This window comes from Ciona robusta, chromosome 10, assembly GCF_009617815.1.
Source record: "Ciona robusta chromosome 10, ASM961781v2".
Classification (NCBI taxonomy): Eukaryota; Metazoa; Chordata; class Ascidiacea; order Phlebobranchia; family Cionidae; genus Ciona; species Ciona robusta.
In genome coordinates, this window is record NC_143244.1 from 1274100 (window position 1) to 1295657 (window position 21558).

At 32.3% G+C, this 21558-nt stretch overlaps 4 protein-coding genes and 2 long non-coding RNA genes across 7 annotated transcripts; all 6 read right to left on the reverse strand.

The window, feature by feature from the left end:
• Positions 1-1001: 1001 nt before the first annotated feature.
• Positions 1002-8037, reverse strand: LOC149729348 (uncharacterized). Of its 2 annotated transcripts, none has more exons than XM_089885948.1 (19): positions 7896-8037; positions 6434-6567; positions 5972-6160; positions 5771-5913; positions 5583-5712; positions 4969-5265; positions 4428-4700; positions 4240-4362; positions 4108-4184; positions 3813-4029; positions 3734-3761; positions 3593-3627; positions 3472-3536; positions 3053-3119; positions 2865-2908; positions 2413-2484; positions 2252-2332; positions 1796-1876; positions 1002-1667 (listed from the first exon to the last, which is right to left on the reverse strand). In XM_089885948.1, the coding sequence occupies exons 3-19, from the start codon at positions 5985-5987 to the stop codon at positions 1581-1583; spliced, it is 1836 nt and encodes a 611-aa protein (XP_089742074.1). In that variant the 5' UTR covers positions 5988-6160; positions 6434-6567; positions 7896-8037; the 3' UTR covers positions 1002-1580. The 2 variants fall into 2 exon arrangements, with proteins under 2 accessions (XP_089742074.1, XP_089742073.1); XM_089885947.1 differs by lacking the exon at positions 7896-8037 and adding an exon at positions 6982-7151 and having other exon boundaries at positions 6247-6567.
• A 903-nt stretch (positions 8038-8940) lies between these two features.
• On the reverse strand, positions 8941-10274 carry LOC149729349 (uncharacterized). Its single transcript, XM_089885974.1, has 6 exons — positions 10145-10274; positions 9857-10091; positions 9693-9757; positions 9575-9632; positions 9456-9502; positions 8941-9376 (listed from the first exon to the last, which is right to left on the reverse strand). Exons 1-6 carry the CDS (start codon positions 10181-10183, stop codon positions 9272-9274), a joined length of 549 nt encoding a protein of 182 aa, XP_089742100.1. The 5' UTR covers positions 10184-10274; the 3' UTR covers positions 8941-9271.
• An 852-nt stretch (positions 10275-11126) lies between these two features.
• Positions 11127-12248, reverse strand: LOC149729350 (uncharacterized). Its single transcript, XM_089886870.1, has 4 exons — positions 12188-12248; positions 11797-12120; positions 11533-11706; positions 11127-11467 (listed from the first exon to the last, which is right to left on the reverse strand). The coding sequence occupies exons 1-4, from the start codon at positions 12246-12248 to the stop codon at positions 11127-11129; spliced, it is 900 nt and encodes a 299-aa protein (XP_089742996.1).
• A 332-nt stretch (positions 12249-12580) lies between these two features.
• On the reverse strand, positions 12581-13329 carry LOC149729351 (uncharacterized). Its single transcript, XR_016385786.1, has 4 exons — positions 13235-13329; positions 12996-13038; positions 12882-12937; positions 12581-12825 (listed from the first exon to the last, which is right to left on the reverse strand). It is a non-coding gene; the product is annotated as an uncharacterized LOC149729351 (long non-coding RNA).
• A 1078-nt stretch (positions 13330-14407) lies between these two features.
• LOC149729352 (uncharacterized) lies at positions 14408-16730 on the reverse strand. The gene is made up of 10 exons (XM_089885973.1): positions 16541-16730; positions 16352-16479; positions 15685-15826; positions 15499-15630; positions 15367-15443; positions 15080-15314; positions 14917-14981; positions 14799-14856; positions 14680-14726; positions 14408-14600 (listed from the first exon to the last, which is right to left on the reverse strand). Exons 4-10 carry the CDS (start codon positions 15596-15598, stop codon positions 14496-14498), a joined length of 687 nt encoding a protein of 228 aa, XP_089742099.1. The 5' UTR covers positions 15599-15630; positions 15685-15826; positions 16352-16479; positions 16541-16730; the 3' UTR covers positions 14408-14495.
• Positions 16731-19399: 2669 nt separating this feature from the next.
• On the reverse strand, positions 19400-20298 carry LOC149729353 (uncharacterized). The gene is made up of 3 exons (XR_016385787.1): positions 19947-20298; positions 19804-19832; positions 19400-19728 (listed from the first exon to the last, which is right to left on the reverse strand). It is a non-coding gene; the product is annotated as an uncharacterized LOC149729353 (long non-coding RNA).
• Positions 20299-21558: the final 1260 nt, after the last annotated feature.

Genomic DNA, 21558 nt, shown 5'->3' on the forward strand with positions numbered 1-21558 from the left:
AAAAAAAAATTTATTACTGTAGATATAACTTGTCGCTGTATAATAGAAAGCTTTCCTGGTAAGTTGATTTGTACCTAAACATTCTAAAGTCTATTCTGGTCAGCTTTGTTAATAATGTTCTGCATTACCTAACTGTACTAAACATTTATCCCTACTTAAACTATAAACTAATATTTTTTTTAATTTTTGCCTAGTTTTGAGTTAACGAACATACAACAACGATTAACTCTTGTTCATTACATTTTTTCGTGGTTTTAATTATTTCATCCACCTTCAATAATGTTCTTATTAGACGCCCTATATTTCAGTCAGTTGAAACACCTTATGACTGTTCAGTTAAAGTTATGACTAAAATGCTATTGTTACATTATGGGCTTTCAGCCCACACATACGCTTATTTGCTTTTATGTTGTGTGTGCTTTTAGGTTTGTATTATTTCAGTCTTTTTGTGTGCGATGTTTAATTTGTCGATTTCATTGTCTATTTTTATTGGTTTTCCTTATCACTGTTTCACTTTTGTTCACTGTTGTCACGCTTGGTTTCTTTGATTTTTCACACGTTTAGGTCTCGGCGTTTCTGTGCCGTTGGGCTGATTGAAGTGATTTGCGCGTTTTCTATTTCTCGTTTCTATTCGCTTGTTGGGTTAGTTCTCGTTGTATCGTGTTGTTGAAAGGTTGTGTAATTGTTTTAGATATTGTGCGAAGTGTCATTTGAGTCGTTTTGCAAAATACGGTTGTTCTTAGTAGTTACATTGTACCTGTGTACGCTTACTTGTTTATCGGCCATTGCCACTTTTATATTTTAGAACGTCTGTTTTTATATTTGCTTTTATCAAAACGATATACGATTTTATATAGTTGTTTCAGTTTAGAGCAGACTACGACAGGCAGGCCCCGCGATTGGCCGTTAGGGCAACGTCCCGGACCAAACACCTCAAACACGTAACACTATGTTGCAGTATTGGTGTGGGAGTGTAAAAACAATATTATTATTGGCAGAACTGATATATAAATATGTATTTGTATATAATTAGATCACAGCTAAATTAAAAATGCAAACATCATTAAAGCAACAGTAGCTATACACATACCAGAATGAGATTTAGGTTACTGTTGAAAGGACCAAATTTATCTCCATACTACTTTAATACTGTGAAACTAAACACTTTAAGATACTGTTAGAAAAGTACAGTAACGTGTATCGATGTACAGTGTATTTAATTTAATGTTATTCTTTTTGTTTTGTGCATTGTATAGAAAATTGAACAGTAGCAAAGCTTTTACAAAATATAAAAATATATCAAATACCCAGTTATAAAAGCCTTTACGTTTTAGTTTCATTTGACAGATACCATGTGGCACTAGGCTGTTATCGCAAAATATCATGGGCCTTATTATAAAATTCATCAGCACCTAATCCCCACTGTATCAGTCATAAATATTTATTCTGCCAGAATTGTGTTTCATCCTAGGTATGGACCTTAGCCACAAAGATTAGAAATGTCTCAAATGTTGGGCTGGTCAGCACACATGTGCAACCGATTAATTGTAAACCTATATATTTAAACATGTTAAAAAAACTCAATAATCATAAAGGTCTGTAGCTTGGCCTCTGGTCTCTGTTTCTGATCCATTTTGTTGTTTTATTCTTTTTAAAATTTTTGACTTCTGTAAAATATATATATATATATATTAGTATTAATTTGGTGTTATTTTTGTAGTATTAAATTAATATACTAGTTTATTGTATTATTAATGTACTTAAGTAATAATTTGATTTAGTATAAATTTAATACCTTGTTTTTATCACTTTTGGTGTTCAAATTTTCATAAGGGCTTGGAAACGCTTGATTATCATTGCTGCTATTACCAACTTTCTATAATACAGACATGTTGAGACAAAAAAAATACAAAAGTTTACAAATTTGTAGTTTTGAATAAATGTAACAGGCCGGAAAACAGTAGTTATAACACAGGTGTTTATACACCTTGTGCCAGCTTACGAGTTTTCATGTATGTTAATATGTGGGTGATTATTTTCATGATTTCTTTATGCATGGCTGACAATTTAGAGTCTAAACTTTAGACAACCCATTAGTGACCACTGGGTTGAAGCAATTGCCGTTAAGTGTCCTGCCCAAGGACACATATGCTTACAATGATAGCAGCGACAAGCCTTGAACTTATTACCCCGGTTAGAGGCAGGTTGGCTAACCACTATGCCACGGCGCCACGGTTTTAATTTAACTAACCTTGTTCTTAACACGTTTGGTGTTCAAATCTTCATAAGGGCTTTGAAACGCTTGATTGTCATTCCTGCTATTACCAGCTTTCTATAATACAGACACATATGTTAACAAAAGTGTAAAAGGTTCAAAATTTTTACACATTTTTTAGGTTTAATTTATCAAACCTTGTTTTTGGTACTTTTGGTGTTCAAATCTTCATAAGGGTTTTGAATATCATTACTGCTGTTCCCAGCTTCCTGTAGTAAATTGAAAAAGAGGCCAATTGCACAATAGTTTATACAACCCAACAAGCTACCACCCCAGTCATGAATCCTAAATATATCTAACATATTTATAGTTTATATTTATATATATATGTTATCACCGCCAGGTGCATTATATTTCTTGTGCTCTTAAGCAGCCAAAATTTGGAAATATTAATTAGTTTCTTATCCATACAAACATCGGCAATATAGCAGCATTAGCCTTAAACTCATAACCACTGGGCTACAGGCAGGAACGCTAATTACTTTGCCACGGCACTATACTGTGTTCGATAGTTAAAAAATAAATTTTCCAATACTGTTTATACACAATATGTAGAAGTATTTATGACTTCAAATTTGAGACCACTTACCGTAGATTCTACAGGTATTGCCAAAGAAACATAACCGTTGTTTACTGAGGAATAGATATTGTCAGGTCAATGTTGATAACAATGTATGTTTAGTATATCATAATATATTATGATTTTTCGACAAATTTTATCCAACTTTGTGGAAGGAAAAAGTAATTATAAGTCTATATTTATATTTATATACTTACACTCTGTAACTTCTACATCTGTTTGTATATTCACATAGTCAGGTTCTCTTGCTCTTGGTTTCTGATCCTTAAAAAAATCAGGTTACAATTTCTTGCAGTATTTTACTGAACACCATTGTTGTAGGAATGAATGTGACTTATTTGTGGCTGCCAATAAGTTACCATGTATGTGATTATTCTTTTGGGGTAACATATTGCTGACAATTTAGACATCATGTAAACGAACGATGTGTTAGGGCAATTGTCGTTAAGTGTGCTTAAGGGCTTAATGTCGCATCAATATCCGCATCAAGTCTCAAAAGCATAAACTTTGTGCTAAAAACTGCTGTGCCATTGCGCTGTTCAGGAATCGAACCCTGGTCCTTTGGGTGAAAGCCAGGAGTACTAACTAACAACTATACTTGTACAATATAACTTACTGTGTTGGTTTCTGTGTTTGAAATATACGACAGATTGATGTTGACAGGAACATAATGAGGTTCAACTGGTAAATAAACAATAGTTAGTTTCATCATTGCAACTGTGGTGTTTATGAATTACCTTCAGCAGCTCGAGTTACCGTTTCTCTGTTAACACTGGAAAAAATATGGTTTAGCTTTTTGTGTAGGGTAATTTACTATTTCTTATGTAAAGAAAACTATATCTGTTGCATATAAAAGCCTATACCACAGCTCCACATACCTGTTGTTTCTTTTGATGATTGCAGCACCTGCATAAATACTTGTGAAGCATTTATTTCACTTCAGATTATAAAACTCACCTTTCTGCTTCTTCTTGTACAAAATGTACATAATGACAATGACAATAACAAGTAACACAAATGCCCCAGATGCGACAGCAATCAAAAGTGCCCTGTTGGTTGCTGCTGGTGCAGCTAATCCAACACCATTTATAACAACTGTAATAGTTAGGCCACTTCTTGGAAACTTGGTTGATTTTACTTTAAGAGTATAATTTCCAAAATCTTTAGCCATTACCTGAATAAAACACATTTTCCATATTTGGTTTTGGAATAACCTTTATAGTAAATTCTTCCTGTGTATTTATCCTGTTACCTTTCGTACTGTGAAGTTATAAACCTGTGTTTCTGTGTTGTAGTGAGAAGTTTGTATTGACTGGTCTATTATATCACCTGTAACATAAATCGGGTAAACTTTAATGGTTCAGGTTTTGTAATAGTAAGCTACCTTTAACATTTTTAAGTTCAATCATATTAACGGGTGGATTGGATAAAAATGTGATGACACAAAATCCAGTATTGCCAATCACCCAATCGCATATAACCATAGGTGTGGCTGTCTGTGGTGGATCTAATGAGAAGAAACACAATTTAGTTTGAGAAACAGCTTGAAAAAGTTCAGTTCATTGAACTTACATATAACATCAATGTAAACTGAGCCATTGAAGCTCCCAAAAACATCATTAGTAACACAGCTATAATTTCCGGTATCTGTTGTTGCCAGTGCTGCCAGTTCAATAGTTGGTTTTGTAATAATGCTTCCATTAGGTAGTTTCAATGCATGAGTTGTGTTTAGTTTTCCTTGATGGTCAACACTGCATGTGATTGTAGTGTTATGACCGAGATGTCGTTCCAATTTCATTCCATTCTCTGGGCTTGTATTAGGCGTTGCCTGAATGCTTACTAATCCTAAATAAATAATGGATTAGTAGAGAAGTAGCTGCAATAAAACGACTAACCAAAGGAGAAACTAAATTACATTCATGGAGTTTATAAATTTGGATGTTTGTTTTTTTTTATCTATTTACAAAGTGGTCAGTTTATCTAAATATCTGATTTAAAGCTATTTAATCATCTTCTGGTATATTCTATATACTTAGGATGCCCACCAGTTTACCTAGGATTCATGCTAGAGTTGGCCCATTACCATAAATCAAGTATACCGCCCGATACTTACTGTTTGTTGAAACTACTGTAATATTGACCCGTTGACTTTTTGTGATTCCAAGAAAGTTTTGTGCCTGGCAGAATACTGAGTTGGTATTTAGCGGCACAGAACCCATGTAATAGTTTCCATTATGTTGAATACACACTGTAGCTGTTGGACAAATTTTCCACCGGTAAACAGGATTTGGATTTGAATTTGCCGAACAGGTCATATTAAGGATCTGGTCAGATCTCATTAAATAAATATCTTGAAGCCTAAGCAGAAATCTTGACACTGTAATGTGAGTTGCCACTGCTTGTGGTGGGTCTGCAACATACAGAAGGGATTAGTTAGAAATATTAATACTATCTTTATCTGAACACTCAACTATGCAAAAGGATATTAACATGTGATCTAGGACTAAGGATCTAGTGCTACGAAACCAGAAGAGAAAAAAGACCAACCAATTGTACATATATTTCGCCTCAATGGCATTCAGTGTTTGCAATAAAAGCATAAAATATTACCAGATATAGGAATATATAATAATTGCGTTACGTTGAAAAATTGTTTTAATTATAGAAAATTATTTTTCTCTGTCTGCAACTAGTTATATTTTTCTACATTAGGTTATATTAACTTACAAGTGACATTGAGTGTAACACTTGCTCTGTGACTTTGCTTGAAGTAGTTTGTGTATTGATTGGCAGCTTGACATTCAACTACTTTGTTGTTGTCGCCTGCTTGTAATGGAGGTGATATCCATGTTGATGACTGTTTATTATATATTGGTCAGTTTATTTCAAATGTACACTATACATAAATGCACCACCTTTGTAACATTAGTTGCTGTTTGGTTAAAGTAAAATATGCTGTAAGTGGCAGCTGGGACTTCCCCTGAGTAGATACACTCCAAAATAGCTCTACTACCAGCTTGGACAGTATAGTTTCCAATAATAGAATTTGTATTTGGACCTGTTGCCATTGCCAATGTAAAAGTGATCAGTAAATCAGAATAGCTAAAGGATTATACCTTTCGAACACAGCATGTTGTTTATATTTGTCCATTCAGCATAAGCATTACAGGTTGTTGTTCTGTCCACTACAAGTGATCCATTTACTTTATAAAACAACTCAGATCCACTTGGACATGATGCATTTCCAATTGAGTTATAATCATTCTTGCTGGATGTCACATTAACTTGGTTTGTTGCGCTGCACTCTGTCAATTTTAATTAATGTATGTTATGCAGTGTTTTTAGCATTAGCAGTGATTTTTAACAATTTTATGCATAATATACAACTTACGTTTTAGAGTGATATTTACTGAATAAGTTGGTGATAGAGAACATTGCATGTTTATACTCAAATTCTTGTATTGTGGTTGTAACAATGTTAGTTGTGATGTCACTGTACCACTATTGTTAACACAAGTGATTGTTTCATTTACACCAGTGTAGTTGAGGCATCCAAACCCAGAATAAAATCCACTAACATCAAACTCTCCCCCATATCTCCATCCACAGCTAGAAACACCAGTTGTTGATATTGTTGTTGATATCTTAAGGTTGCTTATACCAAGTGCTCTTGTTGTTTTGTTATCAGGTGCTGGTAGGTGGATGAAATTACCTAAAAACTTTGTTTTTTAAGACACAGATATATACCTAATGCTAATACAGCAACATATAGAATTAAACTATTACATGGTAGTTTGTTATGGTTGGGCTAGCGTTCATGAAAGTCATTACACACATGGGTATTGTTATAAAAAAGATAGTACAATAACTAAAATTAGTCAAAATAGCATTTAAATATTGTGATCAGCACCTTTTTTGAATATTGAACTCATTTTCCTTATACAGGTATAAATGCACTAGATCTGGCTCAATCTTTCTTTAGCAATAATAACTATAAGACTATTAGTTTTATATGATATGATATCCAGCATACAAACATTGTTCTTTACATAGTGTAAACTTACATAAGCATGTTAACCTCATTAAAACAACATACATACAGAAAAGAATAATAACTTTTACTTACCTGTTGTATTAAGTACATGAAACAAGCTTAAATATACAACATAAAGCTTAATATTCTGATTCATTTTACTGAAAATCCTACAAGCGTGTATTATATGCTTTATAACGGTATTAGTTGATGACTAAATGATTAATAGTTTCCCTGATATGTTCCCAACTATCACTACTTCCTTATCTGACGTCATCTTGTTGCATCCTTATCATAATAATAACTTATGTTCATTGTTTACTTCATATGACACATTGTACAGTGATGCACTTGTATAAAATGCAGTGATACACTACAAGTTATATTTTATTTGAAATTGCTGTTTTTAATTAACACATGTTCTTTTATAGCGTTAACACATGAAACATGATTACGGTCATAACACAACTTTCAGTTACTATAAATAGAGTTCTTGGAGTAAAAGCAAGAAAGATGAAACATAAAATTATATACCAGAATATTTATTGAACTGAATCCATGTTATATGACATTTTATTACCTGATGACTCATTCAGTTGTAGGCAGAGCTTTTCTTGTTATTGTATAACAAACAAATATGCAAATTATCTTTGCAAGCATGTGTCTTAGTCATTACATGTTTGACGCCAATAGGTTATTTTTCTCAGCTGGTTTGCTTGTTAATAGGCTTCAATTTAAATTAGATTAATACCATTTGAAAACATATATTCATTCACTTAACATAACAATGAATGATGTTAAATAAAAAAGAGTAATCCTATGAACTGATAAGACAGATAAGGTAAATTAATAATATTTTCTCGGTATGGCATTTCAGAGAAGAATTTTTTCGCTAATTGGACAGAATTTAATATTGCAGCACCACATATATTACACATAGTAGTATGATACTAAAAGGCAAAGTGGTTGCAGGGTTGTGGGTTGAATTAATGCAATAGTTTACCCACCTCTTCGATCTAGAGAAACATGTATTCATTTTTTTTCTTTATTTGCTTTGTTCTTGCTCTAAAATTCTGCTTTCGAAATTTTTGTTGCTAAGTGCTGGCAAATGGATGACATCACATGATAAATATTTTGCCTATAAATAAATATTGCATATTTTTACAATGGCTCCATTCTTTAATCGTATATATACCTTTACAATCTAATACTGCTGCAGGTAATACAACAAAGCTGTAATATATGCATTTCTTCATTCTGCCTAAATATGGTTTTGCTATAACGTAATTATCTAAATGTTGCGGTGATATAAATTGCAGTGAAAGATGTATATGTATGGTGTTGTTTTGTTTGTTTAACTTGTTTGGTATAAAAATATAAATTACAAGTTATAAACTTAAAATAAACAGAATAAACTAGTACTAGCTAAGATAATAAATTAATAATGTGAAAAAAGCCGTGATTACTCTGTGATTGGATTTAAAATCAGGTGATTGGATTTAAAAGTTTTGCACTTGAAAATCCCACAACACCAATCATTTAATATCATTTTTTTTTCTGTTCATGAAATTGAGATGTTTATTGAATTATACTACTATTCTAGAGCCATGTTATACATTTAATCCAACTTAATTCATTACTTCTCCCCTTATAATGTCTTGAAGTGAATCTTAGCATATCTTACTAAGCTGTTAGTATTTATAGGAAAGTAAATTTATTTTCCTAATAGCCAAACTAACACCAGTAGAAACATGCTAATTTTGTTTAATATTCTAATTATCTTTTTGCTGTCACTGCATGTTGTAGCTAAAAAATAGATATGCACCTCAATCTATATATTGGTTAATTAATACCCTTTTTCCATTGTAACTATTATGCGTGTGAGTACTCGCATATTTACTCGCAAAAGCAAAATTAGCTTGCATCATGTTATAAGCGTGTTATCTGCTGTAGGAGGTTGGTTGTTGCTCGCATCATGCTTTTAACAGCTAAACCTTTTTTGGGGTATTTTTTTACAGTTTTTCGTTGGTATTGTACAATTGTACAATAAAGTGTCAGAAATTGTATTTTCAACATGATTTAACAATATTGGGCTAAAATACGCTAACTCAATGTTGATTTGCGCATAAACTGATGACCATGCAAAATAACACAGTTAGCGAATTACAAAATGACGACGTTATGTGAATCGATATTCGCATAAACATTTTACCATGCAAAAAAGGGTAATTTTTAAAGGCATCATAACTTTATATATCAGAATCACATTTATTTTATTTGTTGTTTGCTTTGTTTTCTCAAAATACACATAATAATATTAGCAGACTAGAAGAGTAATCACAAAATATTTATATTAGTAACATATTACTATTAGTAATACAAATTAAAGATCATATTCATTTAATTCATTCTTTGGTTTCTTGTTACTTTGCATTATTTCTTCATAATCTGTCTTTACCACCTCATAATTCCGAACTATGACATCATTCTAAACAATTGGAAGATTAAAGAGAAATGTTGTGTCTATACCTACTCTTATGTTGCTTTGCTTAAAGTTAATAACTTACATTAGGTATTGGTTCTCCTGCATTCAGATCAATATAACCAACTTCATCTGTAGATACACAAGTTAATATAGAATAAATACATTAGGAATGTATAAATATGCATTCAACATTATACTTACTGTGTCCTGCTTGTTGTCTGTTTGCAGGGTTTAAGTATTGTGGTGTGTTGTTCTCATTCTAGTTATTATTGGCTTGTTAAACACATGGTATAATTGTTGTGAATATAAATGTGTGTACCTTGGCTTGGGTAGTTGTTATCTTATTATTCTTGTAATTAACCGATGTCACATTCTTGAAACTTCCTGTAATGATTGTATTTTGGTAATTTCGTTGAAGCATTTTAATGTATTTTTCACACCTAACTTGTTGACTTCATACAATACAATTAAATATTATTATACCTGACTTTTCAGTGAAATTTTTCAGCTTCAAATATAAATGTAGAGCAATTGTTGTTATAATAAGAATAACAACAGCTGAGCAACTTCCAACTATCACAGCATCTGAGTTACAATCCTTGTTGTTGAGGTCACTCATTGTGTTGTCCACCACAATGATGCCAAACACAAAAACAACAGCTGGAAACACTGTTGATTTCACAGTCAGTGTGTAGATTCCAGTATCATTCATCATTACCTACCAAGCAACACATGCTTACCACCTCATGTTGATTATAAATTATAATTCACCTCATTTTTCATGTAAACAAAACTTTGTGTTTCATTCATTCTCTGTATCTCAATCAAATCACTTGTAACAAGTTTGCCTAAAAGTATTTTGTTCACTTATGACATTACTGTATAAACATAACATTGGTTTATCATTCTTGGTTAAGTTCGTTGTATAGAAAGGTGGTTTAAGCTTGAATGTGATGTTACAATACTGGGTTGTTCCAATCTCCCACAAGCAAACATTGTTCAGTGCGTTTGTAAGTTTAAACTTCTGTGGTGGATCTGAAACCAAACTAAAATTAAATTTGGTTTGAGAAATATCTGATAATTTCTTACAGATGATGGAGATTGTTTTGTTTGTTCTTCCTAAGTTTGCATATTCAGGTTTAGCAGTGTAGTTATTTATAGCTCTACATTCCACTATATCTCCATCATTTGAAATATTCAGTGGATTGCTTCTCCATGTGTTACCAGTAACCTGCGTAAATGATACAGTAATTACATTGTTATATTTATTGATTAATGAAATATCTGTAATGCTTGCTTCATCTATAAAAGTTGTCTTTACTTGTTTGATTCCATTGAAATAGATTTCAACTTTATACACAGCTGGTACCACATTAGATGTTGTGCATTGAAATGTAGCTCTCTCTCCAACTTTATAAATAATAACTCCTGATAAAACTGCAGTTGGTTCTGTTACAAACAAACAAGATGTTTAAATTTAACCAGCATCATATTTACTGTGACCACAAACCTGCCCAACATTGAACTATCTTTTCATTCTCCCACTCTGCTGTAGCAAGGCATTTGGTTGCAGTGTTTCCAGTTGTTCCATTTACATAAAATAAAGTTGAACCATGTGAACACTGGAAGTTAGCTTGAGTGTTGTAGACACCATATGATGGGTTGACTGGAACATTGTTGTTTGTTGGAGATGAACAAGCTGTAATGGGTGGTTGGTCATTAACATTGTATTCACATCTTTTATAATAGTTAATTACAAACCTTTAAGAACAATATTCACTGAATAACTTGGTAATGGAAAACATTGCATGTTTATATTCAAATTCTTGTATTGTGGTTGTAACAATGTTAGTTGTGATGTCACTGTACCAGCACTGTTAACACAAGTGATTGATTCGTTTACACCAGTGTAGTTGCTGCATCCAAATGCACCAGAATAAAACTGACCCAAGATAACTTTGTTTCCATTCTTCCACGCACAATCTTTGTTTGTGGTTACAGATATTGTTGTTATAGTTTTTAAGTTGCTTATTCCACGTGCTTTGGTTGCAGTGTTACCAGTTGTTGGAAGGCTGATGGTCAAATGCGGCTGAACTGTATTATATGATGTTCAGTTTAAGTTGGTTTATTATGTTGATAATATAACTTCATATAATTACCAAGAAAACATTTAGGTGCAGGACTCCAAGTAGCTTGCTCATTACAAGTTGCATCCACTGTGTTTCCAGTATATCCAGCAGCACAACTAAATCTTGCTGTACATCCATATCCACATGGTGATGTGCTTTGCTTAGACAGGATCACACCAGGAGATATAAAATCAGTTGGACATGCTGGAGCAATTATAATAACAATAATTCAATGGGAATTCTTTTAGCACCAGACTAATTAAATTTTATTTTAGGTCAATTATTTGAACTTACCTTTAAGACTTATATTCACTGAATAACTTGGTGATGGAGAACATAGCATGTTTATATTCAAATCCTTGTATTGTGGTTGTAACAATGTTAGTTGTGATGTCACTGTACCACCATTGCTAACACAAGTGATTGTTTCATTTTCACCAGTGTAGTTAAAACACCCGTGTGTACTATGGTAAAATGCACTAACATCAAACTCTCCCCCATATCTCCATCCACATCGAGAAACACCAGTTGTTGATATTGTTGTTGATATCTTAAGGTTGCTTATACCAAGTGCTCTTATTGCAGTGTTACCAGGTACTGGCAGGCTAATGATAACCCCTAAGAAATATTTGACAGTTAACTTAATTGTACAATGTCACAATATATCAGTATTTTTGATATTTACCTTTACAACCAACAACCACCAATGTTAATGCAATGATGCTGCATTGAATATATTTCTTCATCCTAGTTTGGTAATCACCCTACTACAATGTAACCAGCTACACACTGTCAGTACTTCCTTGTTATTGTGAAATTTGCAATGTGTTCAATATGGCATTAGTGTGTGGGTGTTATGCATGCTTGAACAACTGCGGTTCATAAAGTGTAACAAAAGTTTTAGAACTTCATACTCATGACTCTAAGTCTCAACAATATTCAAACTTGATCTGACATGTCTAACTTAGACCTCTGTGTTACCTTGCACTTAAAGTGGTTTCTTATAGATGAGTTTATTTTCTTGTTTTCAAATCAATTTAATAAAACTTTTATAGCACTTGGATGTAAAAAAAAAAAATTCTGTATAACTTGTTTTTATGATAAAACTATACACTAATAACACAATAACATTATATACACAACAGTGCTTTCCTTGCATTTTAATTTTAAATGTATGCAAATATGAAGATGGTATGCAAATATTAATTTTATTTGTTGAAAAATTGTATACAATGAAACAAACATAAAAAATCAGGTTCATATTTCGTATTCATTTTTATCTTCAATCCCACTCATTGAAGTATATGTTTCTTCTATGGGTCCCTAAAATACAGTTTATATAACTTTATTTTATAATGAACTTTAGGCATATGTCTTACACTTCCAAGATTAAATGACGTTTCTTGTCCTGTGTTAATATCCATGTATTGTTTTTCTGTAATAACAAAACTTTTGTTATGCAGTATATGTGAAGATGTGACTACTTATCTTACTTGAAGAAGTATTTTCATATGTTGTATTCTGTTGTTCTTGCGTCTGAAATAAAAAATGCATGGTTACAATAAAAACATTTGCACAGTCTTTCAGTAATTACAATTACACCCAAAGCAGTTTTTCAATTTTCTTATCACAGTGAAGGAAAGCAAAGAAAGATGAATGTTTACTTATCCAGTCTAGTAAGCATTGAATATTTCTTGTGGTTATCATTTAAAAAAAAAATTCATTTTGTTACCTCTACAATGTTTTCTTTTTGTACTTTCACTTGCATCGATGGAGCTGCTTTTCCTGCATTATAATTTGTTTGAAAAAATAAATTTCAAATGGATTAAAATGCAATTATTTTATTATACTTCTGTCCAGGCCCAAAATAATGTAGAACTTATTGAACTGACCTTTTGCTATTAGCTTTTGAATGTGCTTATATTGCAGTACCAGTAAAATGGCAGATATCACATAAAGAGTAACTGATAGCCCAGATAACAGTATAAGTAAGCTTAGACTCACAGTCATGTTTGAGGCAATACGAACGATTCTTTAATCTTTAATTAATGCAAGTTATACATTGTTGTGTTAAGCTTGGTATACAGAATGATCATCTTAATTCCCACACATTTCCTTGAAGCAATCCACCAACTACATTTAAGTGAGTGTCGCTTCAGTGATGGTTTAATTTAATTATAGGTAATTTATTCTGTCAGTTACAGTCGCCTATTTTATACTATATATTAAAAAAAATTGTAGTTTAAGGTTGCGGTTCATATCCACGTTTTTGCATTGAAGTCCATGTTATGGTTGTCCCGCATACAATACTACTAACTAGACCGTAGGTATAGTGGGGTAAGGAAAATAGGACATCTATTCATTTTATTCTCTGGTGCAATTTGGTAGTAAACTAACAACATTCAAAGAATTATATAAACCGAATCCTTACGACTTCCGTTGTTAATTGTTTAAAACACGTTCAGGATATTAGGATATTTTGTACTAAAGGTGTCCGTCTTTTTTACTATACCATATTGATTTCAGCAATGTATAACTTCTGCTCGACAATCTATTCTCACCTTACAATGTCTTGAAGCTTCTGCTTCCTTGTATTAAATGTGTGGGTGAAACTAAGCATATCTTACTAAGCTGTTTATTTATAAATTGATGAATCATATTGTGTTATAACCGAACTTACATCAGTAGAAACACCTGCTTTATGCTTTACTATTTTAGTTGACAGACACTGAAGTATTCTAATGGAGTAATGTAGATTCATTATTTAAATTTTTTCATCCTGAATGCTGTCACTGCATATTATAGCATTCGTTGCTATATGTATGTATTGTATATTTTGGTTGACAACGTTTAACTAATGTACAATTTATCATAAATTTTACAATTCTGTGTCATTTTGATATTTTATTCTGTTTTATCTCACAAAAATACACAACAACCATTAGTACAATCACCAGATAATGTTTATATCATTAACATAATTGTGTTACATATTAAAGGTCATATTCGTTCATTTCATTCTTTGGTTTCTTGTTACTTTGCATTATTTCTTCATAATCTGTCTTTACCACCTCATAATTCCGAACTATGACATCATCCTAAACAATTGAAAGATTAAAGAGAAATGTTGTGTCTATACCTACTTTTATGTTGCTTTGCTTAAAGTTAATAACTTACATTAGGTATTGGTTCTCCTGCATTCAGATTAATATAACCAACTTCATCTGTAGATACACAAGTTAATATAGAATAAATACATTAGGAATGTATAGATATGCATTCAGCATTATACTTACTGTCTCCTGCTTGTTGTTTGTTTGCAGGGTTTAAATATTGTGGTGTGTTGTTCTCATTCTAGATATTATTGGCTTGTTAAACACATGATATAATTGTTGTGAATATAAATGTGTGTACCTTGGGTTGGGTAGTTGTAATCTTATCATTCTTGTAATTGACTGAGGTCACATTCTTGATTCTTCCTGTAATGAGTGTATTTTTGTGATTTTATTAAAGCATTTTGATGTATTTTTTTACACCTAATTTGTTGACTTCATACAATAGTTAGATTTTATTATACCTGCATTTTCCGTGGTATTTTTCAGCTTTAAATATAAAAGTAGAGTAATTGTTGTGATAATAAGAATAACAACAGCCAAGCAACTTCCAACTATCACAGCATCTGAGTTACTCTCCTTGCTGTTGAGGTCACTCATTGTGTTGTCCATCACAGTGATGCCAAATACAAAAACAACAGCTGGAAACACTGTTGATTTTACAGTCAGTGTGTAGATTCCAGTATCATTTATCATTACCTACCAAACAACACATAGTTACCACTCATGTTGATTATAAATTATAATTCACCTCATTTTTCATGTAAACAAAACTTTGTGTTTCATTCATTCTCTGCATCTCAAACAAATCACTTGTAACAAGTTTGCCTAAAAATAATCAGTTAAATTCTGATATTCCTGTATATACATAACATTGTTTTACCTTTCCTGGTTAAGTTAGTTGTATAGAAAGATGGTTTAAGTTTGAATGTGACGTTACAATACTGGGTTGTTCCAATCTCCCACAAGCAAACATTGTTCATTGCGTTTGTGACTTTAAACTTTTGTGGTGGATCTGAAACCAAACTGAGATTAAATATAGTTTGAGAAATGTCTGTTAATTTCTCACAGATGATGGAGATTGTTTTGTTTGTTCTTCCTAAGTTTGCATATTCAGGTTTAGCAGTGTAGTTATTTATAGCTCTACATTCCACTATATCTCCCTCATTTGAAATATCCAGTGGATTGCTTGTCCATGTGTTACCAGTAACCTGTGTAAATCAGAGCCATAGAAATACAGAGTAGTCCAACCCATTGTTACGTAAAACACAAATTGAACGGCAATTTGGGTCCAAAATAACACAGTAGGTATAGGGAAAATGTATGTTTTTCGGTAAATTACAGAAAAACTTGGGCCTAAAAACAAATTTAAAGGTTGAAAAATGTAAAAAACATGTGTTATTTGTTTTCTGTGTCAAAAAAAGTCAAAAATTAGAATTAGAAGCGGTTGATTTGCGACATTTTAGTCATTTAATGCGGCTAAATTTATACATTTTTTCTAAAAAATGTTTGGTAAGGTAAATAGAAGCTGTTTTACACCTATCCACAATAGGAAAACACAAACAAAACTTAACAAGTTCGTTTAAACCCATTGCCAAAGTCACCACTTTTGCTCTATTTTGGACACACATAGACGGCAGTTGGACTACTCGGTGTTTATACGACTCTGGTGTAAATGATACAGTGATTACATTGTAATGTTGCTTTAGGGTTAACATTATCAAAGTTGTTTTTACTTGTTTAATTCCATTGAAATATATTTCAACTTTATACACAGCTGGTACCACATTAGATGTTGTGCATTGAAATGTAGCTCTCTCTCCAACTTTATAAATAATAGCTCCTGATAAAACTGCAGTTGGTTCTGTTACAAACAAATAAGAAGTTTAAATTTAACCAGCATCGTATTTACTGTGACCACAAACCTGCCCAACATTGAACTATCTTTTCATTCTCCCACTCTGCTGTAGCAAGACATTTGGTCGCAGTGTTTTCAGTTGCTCCATTTATATTAAATAAAGTTGAACCATGGGAACACTGGAAGTTAGCTTGAGTGTTGTAGCCACCACTTGATGGGTTGACTGGAACATTGTTGGGGGTTGGAGATGAACAAGCTGTAATGGGTGGTTGGTCATTAACATTGTTTTTACGTTTTTATAATATTTAATTACAAACCCTTAAGAACAATATTCACTGAATAACTTGGTGATGGCGAACATTGCATGTTTATATTCAAATCTTTGTATTGTGGTTGTAAGAATGTTAGTTGTGATGTCACTTTATCAGCATTGTTAACACAAGTAATCGTTTCGTTTACACCAGTGTAGTTGCTGCATCCAAACCCAGAATGAAATAAACCACCATCAAACTCTCCCCCATATCTCCATCCACAAATAGAAACATCATTTGTTGATATTGTTGTTAATATCTTAAGGTTGCTTATACCAAGTGCTCTTGTTGTTTTGTTGTTAGTCGTCGGCAGGTTGATGGTTAAATATGGATAAACTGTAATACACATTGTCAAATTGTAATTCAGATTTCATTCATTGTTTAAGTCTGTACATTTACCAAGTAAACAGTTAGGTGCAGGACTCCAAGTAGCTTTCTCATTACAAGTTGCATCCACTGTGTTTCCAGTATATCCAGCAGCACAACTAAATCTTGCTGTACATCCATATTCACATGGTGATGTGCTTTGCTTAGACATGATCACACCAGGAGATATTTTACCAGTTGGACATGCTGAAACAATTAGAGTAACAATAAATTGGTGTTACATATTTTAATATCGTGTTTGATGTACTGTCTAAACTTACTTTTGAAAACAACATTCACAGAATAACTTGTTGATGGAGAACATTGCATGTTTATATTCAAATCCTTGTATTGTGGTTGTAACAATGTTAGTTGTGATGTCACTGTACCAGCTTTGTTAACACATGTGATCGTTTCATTTACACCAGTGTAGTTAGCACACCCAGCTGCACTAAGATAAAATGGACTAACATCAAACTCTCCCCCATATCTCCATCCACAGCGAGAAACACCAGTTGTTGATATTGTTGTTGATATCTTAAGGTTGCTTATACCAAGTGCTCTTGTTGCAGTGTCACCATATGCTGGTAGGCTAATGATAACCCCTAAGAAATATTTGACAGTTAACTTAATTGTATAATGTCACATTATATCAACATTTCTGATATTTACCTTTACAACCAACAACCATCAATATTGATGCAAATATGCTGCATTGAATATATTTCTTCATCCTAGTTTGGTAGTCACCCTACTACAATGTAACTAGCTACACACTGTCAGTACTTCCTTGTTATTGTGAAATTCGCAATGTGTTCAATATGGCAGTAGTGTGTGGGTGTTATGCATTCTTGAACAACTACGGTTCATAAAGTTTAACAAAAGTTTTAGAACTTCATATTCATGACTCTAAGTCTCAACAATATTCCAACTCAATCTGACATTTCCAACTTAGACCTCTGTGTTACCTTGCACCTAAAGTGGTTTCTTACAGATTAGTTTATCTCCTTGTTTACAAATCAATTTATTAAAACTTTTATTGCACTTGGATGTAAAAAAAACATTAAATTCTGTACAGCTTGTTTTTATGATAAAACTATACAGTATTAACACAATAACATTATATACACAACAGTGCTTTCTTTGCATTTAAACTTTAAATGTATGCAAATATGAAGAGGGCATACAAAAAATAACTTTAAACCATATTTTGTAAAATTGTTAAAGAAATGTTTCTCTGGTTACAATGAAACAAAATTATCAGGTTCCTATTTCGTATTCATTTTTATCTTCAATTCCACTCATTGAAGTATATGTTTTTTACATGGGTCCCTAAAACACAGTTTATATAACTTTATTTTATAATGAACTTTAGACATATGTCTTACACTTCCAAGATTAAATGACGTTTCTTTTCCTGTGTTAAGATCCATGTATTGTTGTTCTGTAATAACAAAACTTTTATTATGCTGTATATGTGAAGATGTGACAACTTATCTTACTTGAAGAAGTATTTTTGAACACGTTATTGAACACGTTAGTGGTCATATAGATCCTTTTTCGTCGAACAGTTGTTCTTGGCTTTGTTGTTGTTGTTGTTGCTGATAGGGCGATTATTTTCCGCACTTATCCTAATTCTTAATTCTAGCATTTTTCTTTAATCTCTTTATTGAAATCAAATCGTAATATATATTTATAATTTTTAGACTGAATTTTCAGATTTAAAACCGCACGACGAGCGATTAATTAACGATTACTTTCCTCATGCACTTTACATAGCGGAAACACTGTCTGGCAGTTTGGCGGGGAACGACGGCACGTGTTATATAAGATAAGAAATCCACACAACGGTTCACGACTGAATCAAACTATTAGCATTTAAGTGGGGACACATTAAATGCACTACTCTTATACTGTATTATCATTAATCGTAATTGAAACATTATTTTTAATTCAACACCATATGATTAATATTAACTTCTAACATTACCTAATTACTGCGTGATTACGGTTTGTCAAAATTCATGAAAACAAACGTTTTTAAGCGCAACAACGTTAACTAGTGTAAGTTTACAATAAACACATGGTACAGGAGTTGTACAAAGCGTATTTACACATATTCTTTACCAATCACTCAATCCTCATACGTCATACGTCATAAGTTTCATTAGTTATAATACATGTAAAAATACATTCTGCCTACTGCTCCACAGTCACCAATGGCTTCTAGAACCCGTTTTGTTGGTTACTTCAGATTTGTTTTTGATCGAGCCCAGTCGACCGTTGTAGTAAAAGGATTAACTAATATAGCAGGGGGTAGATGGGACACCTTTTCATTTTGTTTTCTCTTTTCATTTGGTAGTAAACAAAGAACATTTAATGAATTATAAAACCGTATCTTCACGACTTCCACAGACCGTTGTTAATTGTTTAAAACACGATCAGGCTATTTGGATAATATGGGTTAAAGGTGTCCCATCTTCCCCGACTCTACTATCTTATGCTAATTAGTTTAAAACGTGTTCATTCATTAGATCTGTCATCTCTTGTCATATATTGTATTCTGTTGTTCTTCCACCTTGAATTAAAAATGCATGGTTACTATAAAAACATTTCTACAGCCATTCAATAATTACAATAACATGCGAAGTACCTTCACTTGTCTCAATTGAGCTGATTTTCCTGCAATATAATTTGATTAGAAAAATAAATATTGAATGGGAAAAAACATTTATTGCATTCTTTCACTGAATTTCTGTCTATGTCCAAAAATAATGAAGAACTTATTGAACTGACCTTTTGCTATTAGCTTGTGAATGTGCTTATATTGAAGTAGCAGTAAAATTGCAGATATCACATAAAGAGTAACTGATAGCCCAGATAACACTATAATTAAGCTTAGACTCACAGCCATGTTTGATGCACTACGAACGATTCTTTAATCTTTAATGCAAGTTATACATTGTTGTGTTAAGCTTGGTATACAGAATGAACATCATAATTCCCACACATTTCCTTGCGACAATCCACCAACCACATTTAAGTGGGTGTCACTTCAGTGATGGTTTAATTTAATTAAAGGTGATTCATTTCGTCAGTTACAGTTGCCTATTTTACACTGTATTAAAAGGATTGTGATTAAAGGTTGCATTTCACATCCAGGTTTTTGCTTTGAAGTCCATGTTATGGTTGTCCCGCATACGATACTACTAACTAGACCGTAGGTATAGTGGGGTAAGGAAAATGGGACACCTATTCACTTCATTTTCTTGTCCAATTCGGAAGTTAACTAACAACATTCAAAGAATAATATAAACCATATCCTTATGACTCCTGCTGTTAATTATTTAAAGCACATTCAGGATAAGATCCTATTTGAATAAGAGACTGACGATGCCCTTTCGGTGAAATATATTTCTCTATTACTACTAGTGGTTTGACTTGATTTTTGTTGGTTACGTTTTCGTAGCACCAGATGTATTTTACTATACTAGAATTGTTCAACTATATGTGAATCAGATCAGGGTCAGATTCGCGGAATTTATTACAAGACATTCAGGATATTTCGATATTTTGTACTAAAGGTATCCGTCTTTCCCAGCCTTCCATATCGATTTCATCAATGTATAACGTCTGCTTACCAATCTATTCTCACCTTATTGTGTCTTAAAGCTTACTGCATGTTATAGAATGCATTGCTATTTGCGCATCTAATTTCATTGTCTGTTTAACCAAGTAAAATCAGTTTAAATTTATGTTTTATAAAATTATTGTATATTGTATAGTTCATAGTCAATTTTATTTACTCCAATCTTGATTTGCACAAAACATAAACAACACTTATAATAAGGCAATAATGACATAATATTTATATTAATAACATAATGGTGTTACACATTAAAGATCATATTCATTCATTTCATTCTTTGGTTTCTTGTTACTTTGCATTATTTCTTCATAATCTGTCTTTACCACCTCATAATTCCGAACTATGACATCATTCTAAACAATTGGAAGATTAAACAGAAATGTTGTGTCTATACCTACTCTTATGTTGCTTTGCTTAAAGTTAATAACTTACATAGGGTATTGGATCTCCTGCATTCAGATCAATATAACCAACTTCATCTGTAGATACACAAGTTAATATAGAATAAATACATTAGGAATGTATAAATATGCATTCAACATTATACTTACTGTGTCCTGCTTGTTGTTTGTTTGCAGGGTTTAAATATTGTGGTGTGTTGTTCTCATTCTAGATATTATTGGCTTGTTAAACACATGGTATAATTGTTGTGAATATAAATGTGTGTACCTTGGGTTGGGTAGTTGTAATCTTATCATTCTTGTAATTAACTGATGTCACATTCTTGAAACTTCCTGTAAGGTATAGCTCTTATGTATT

Coding starts and splice junctions, on each gene's coding strand:
- LOC149729352 (XM_089885973.1), bottom strand. CDS start 15,598: ATGAACAATGTTTGCTTGTGGGAGATTGGAACAACCCAGTATTGTAAC. Junction 15,444..15,498: donor AACTAACTTAACCAGGAAAG/GTAAAACAATGT, acceptor GATTATTTTTAG/GCAAACTTGTTACAAGTGAT. Junction 14,601..14,679: donor CAGGAGAACCAATACCTAAT/GTAAGTTATTAA, acceptor TCAATTGTTTAG/GATGATGTCATAGTTCGGAA.
- LOC149729349 (XM_089885974.1), bottom strand. CDS start 10,183: ATGAATGAAACACAAAGTTTTGTTTACATGAAAAATGAG. Junction 9,758..9,856: donor AAATTTCACTGAAAAGTCAG/GTATAATAATAT, acceptor CAATCATTACAG/GAAGTTTCAAGAATGTGACA. Junction 9,377..9,455: donor CAGGAGAACCAATACCTAAT/GTAAGTTATTAA, acceptor CCAATTGTTTAG/AATGATGTCATAGTTCGGAA.
- LOC149729348 (XM_089885947.1), bottom strand. CDS start 7,045: ATGAATCAGAATATTAAGCTTTATGTTGTATATTTAAGCTTGTTTCAT. Junction 2,909..3,052: donor AGATGTAGAAGTTACAGAGT/GTAAGTATATAA, acceptor TCTATTCCTCAG/TAAACAACGGTTATGTTTCT. Junction 1,877..2,251: donor CCAAACGTGTTAAGAACAAG/GTTAGTTAAATT, acceptor TCTGTATTATAG/AAAGTTGGTAATAGCAGCAA.
- LOC149729350 (XM_089886870.1), bottom strand. CDS start 12,248: ATGAAGAAATATATTCAATGCAGCATCATTGCATTAACATTGGTGGTT. Junction 12,121..12,187: donor GGTGGTTGTTGGTTGTAAAG/GTAAATATCAAA, acceptor AATATTTCTTAG/GGGTTATCATTAGCCTGCCA. Junction 11,468..11,532: donor TGCACCTAAATGTTTTCTTG/GTAATTATATGA, acceptor CATATAATACAG/TTCAGCCGCATTTGACCATC.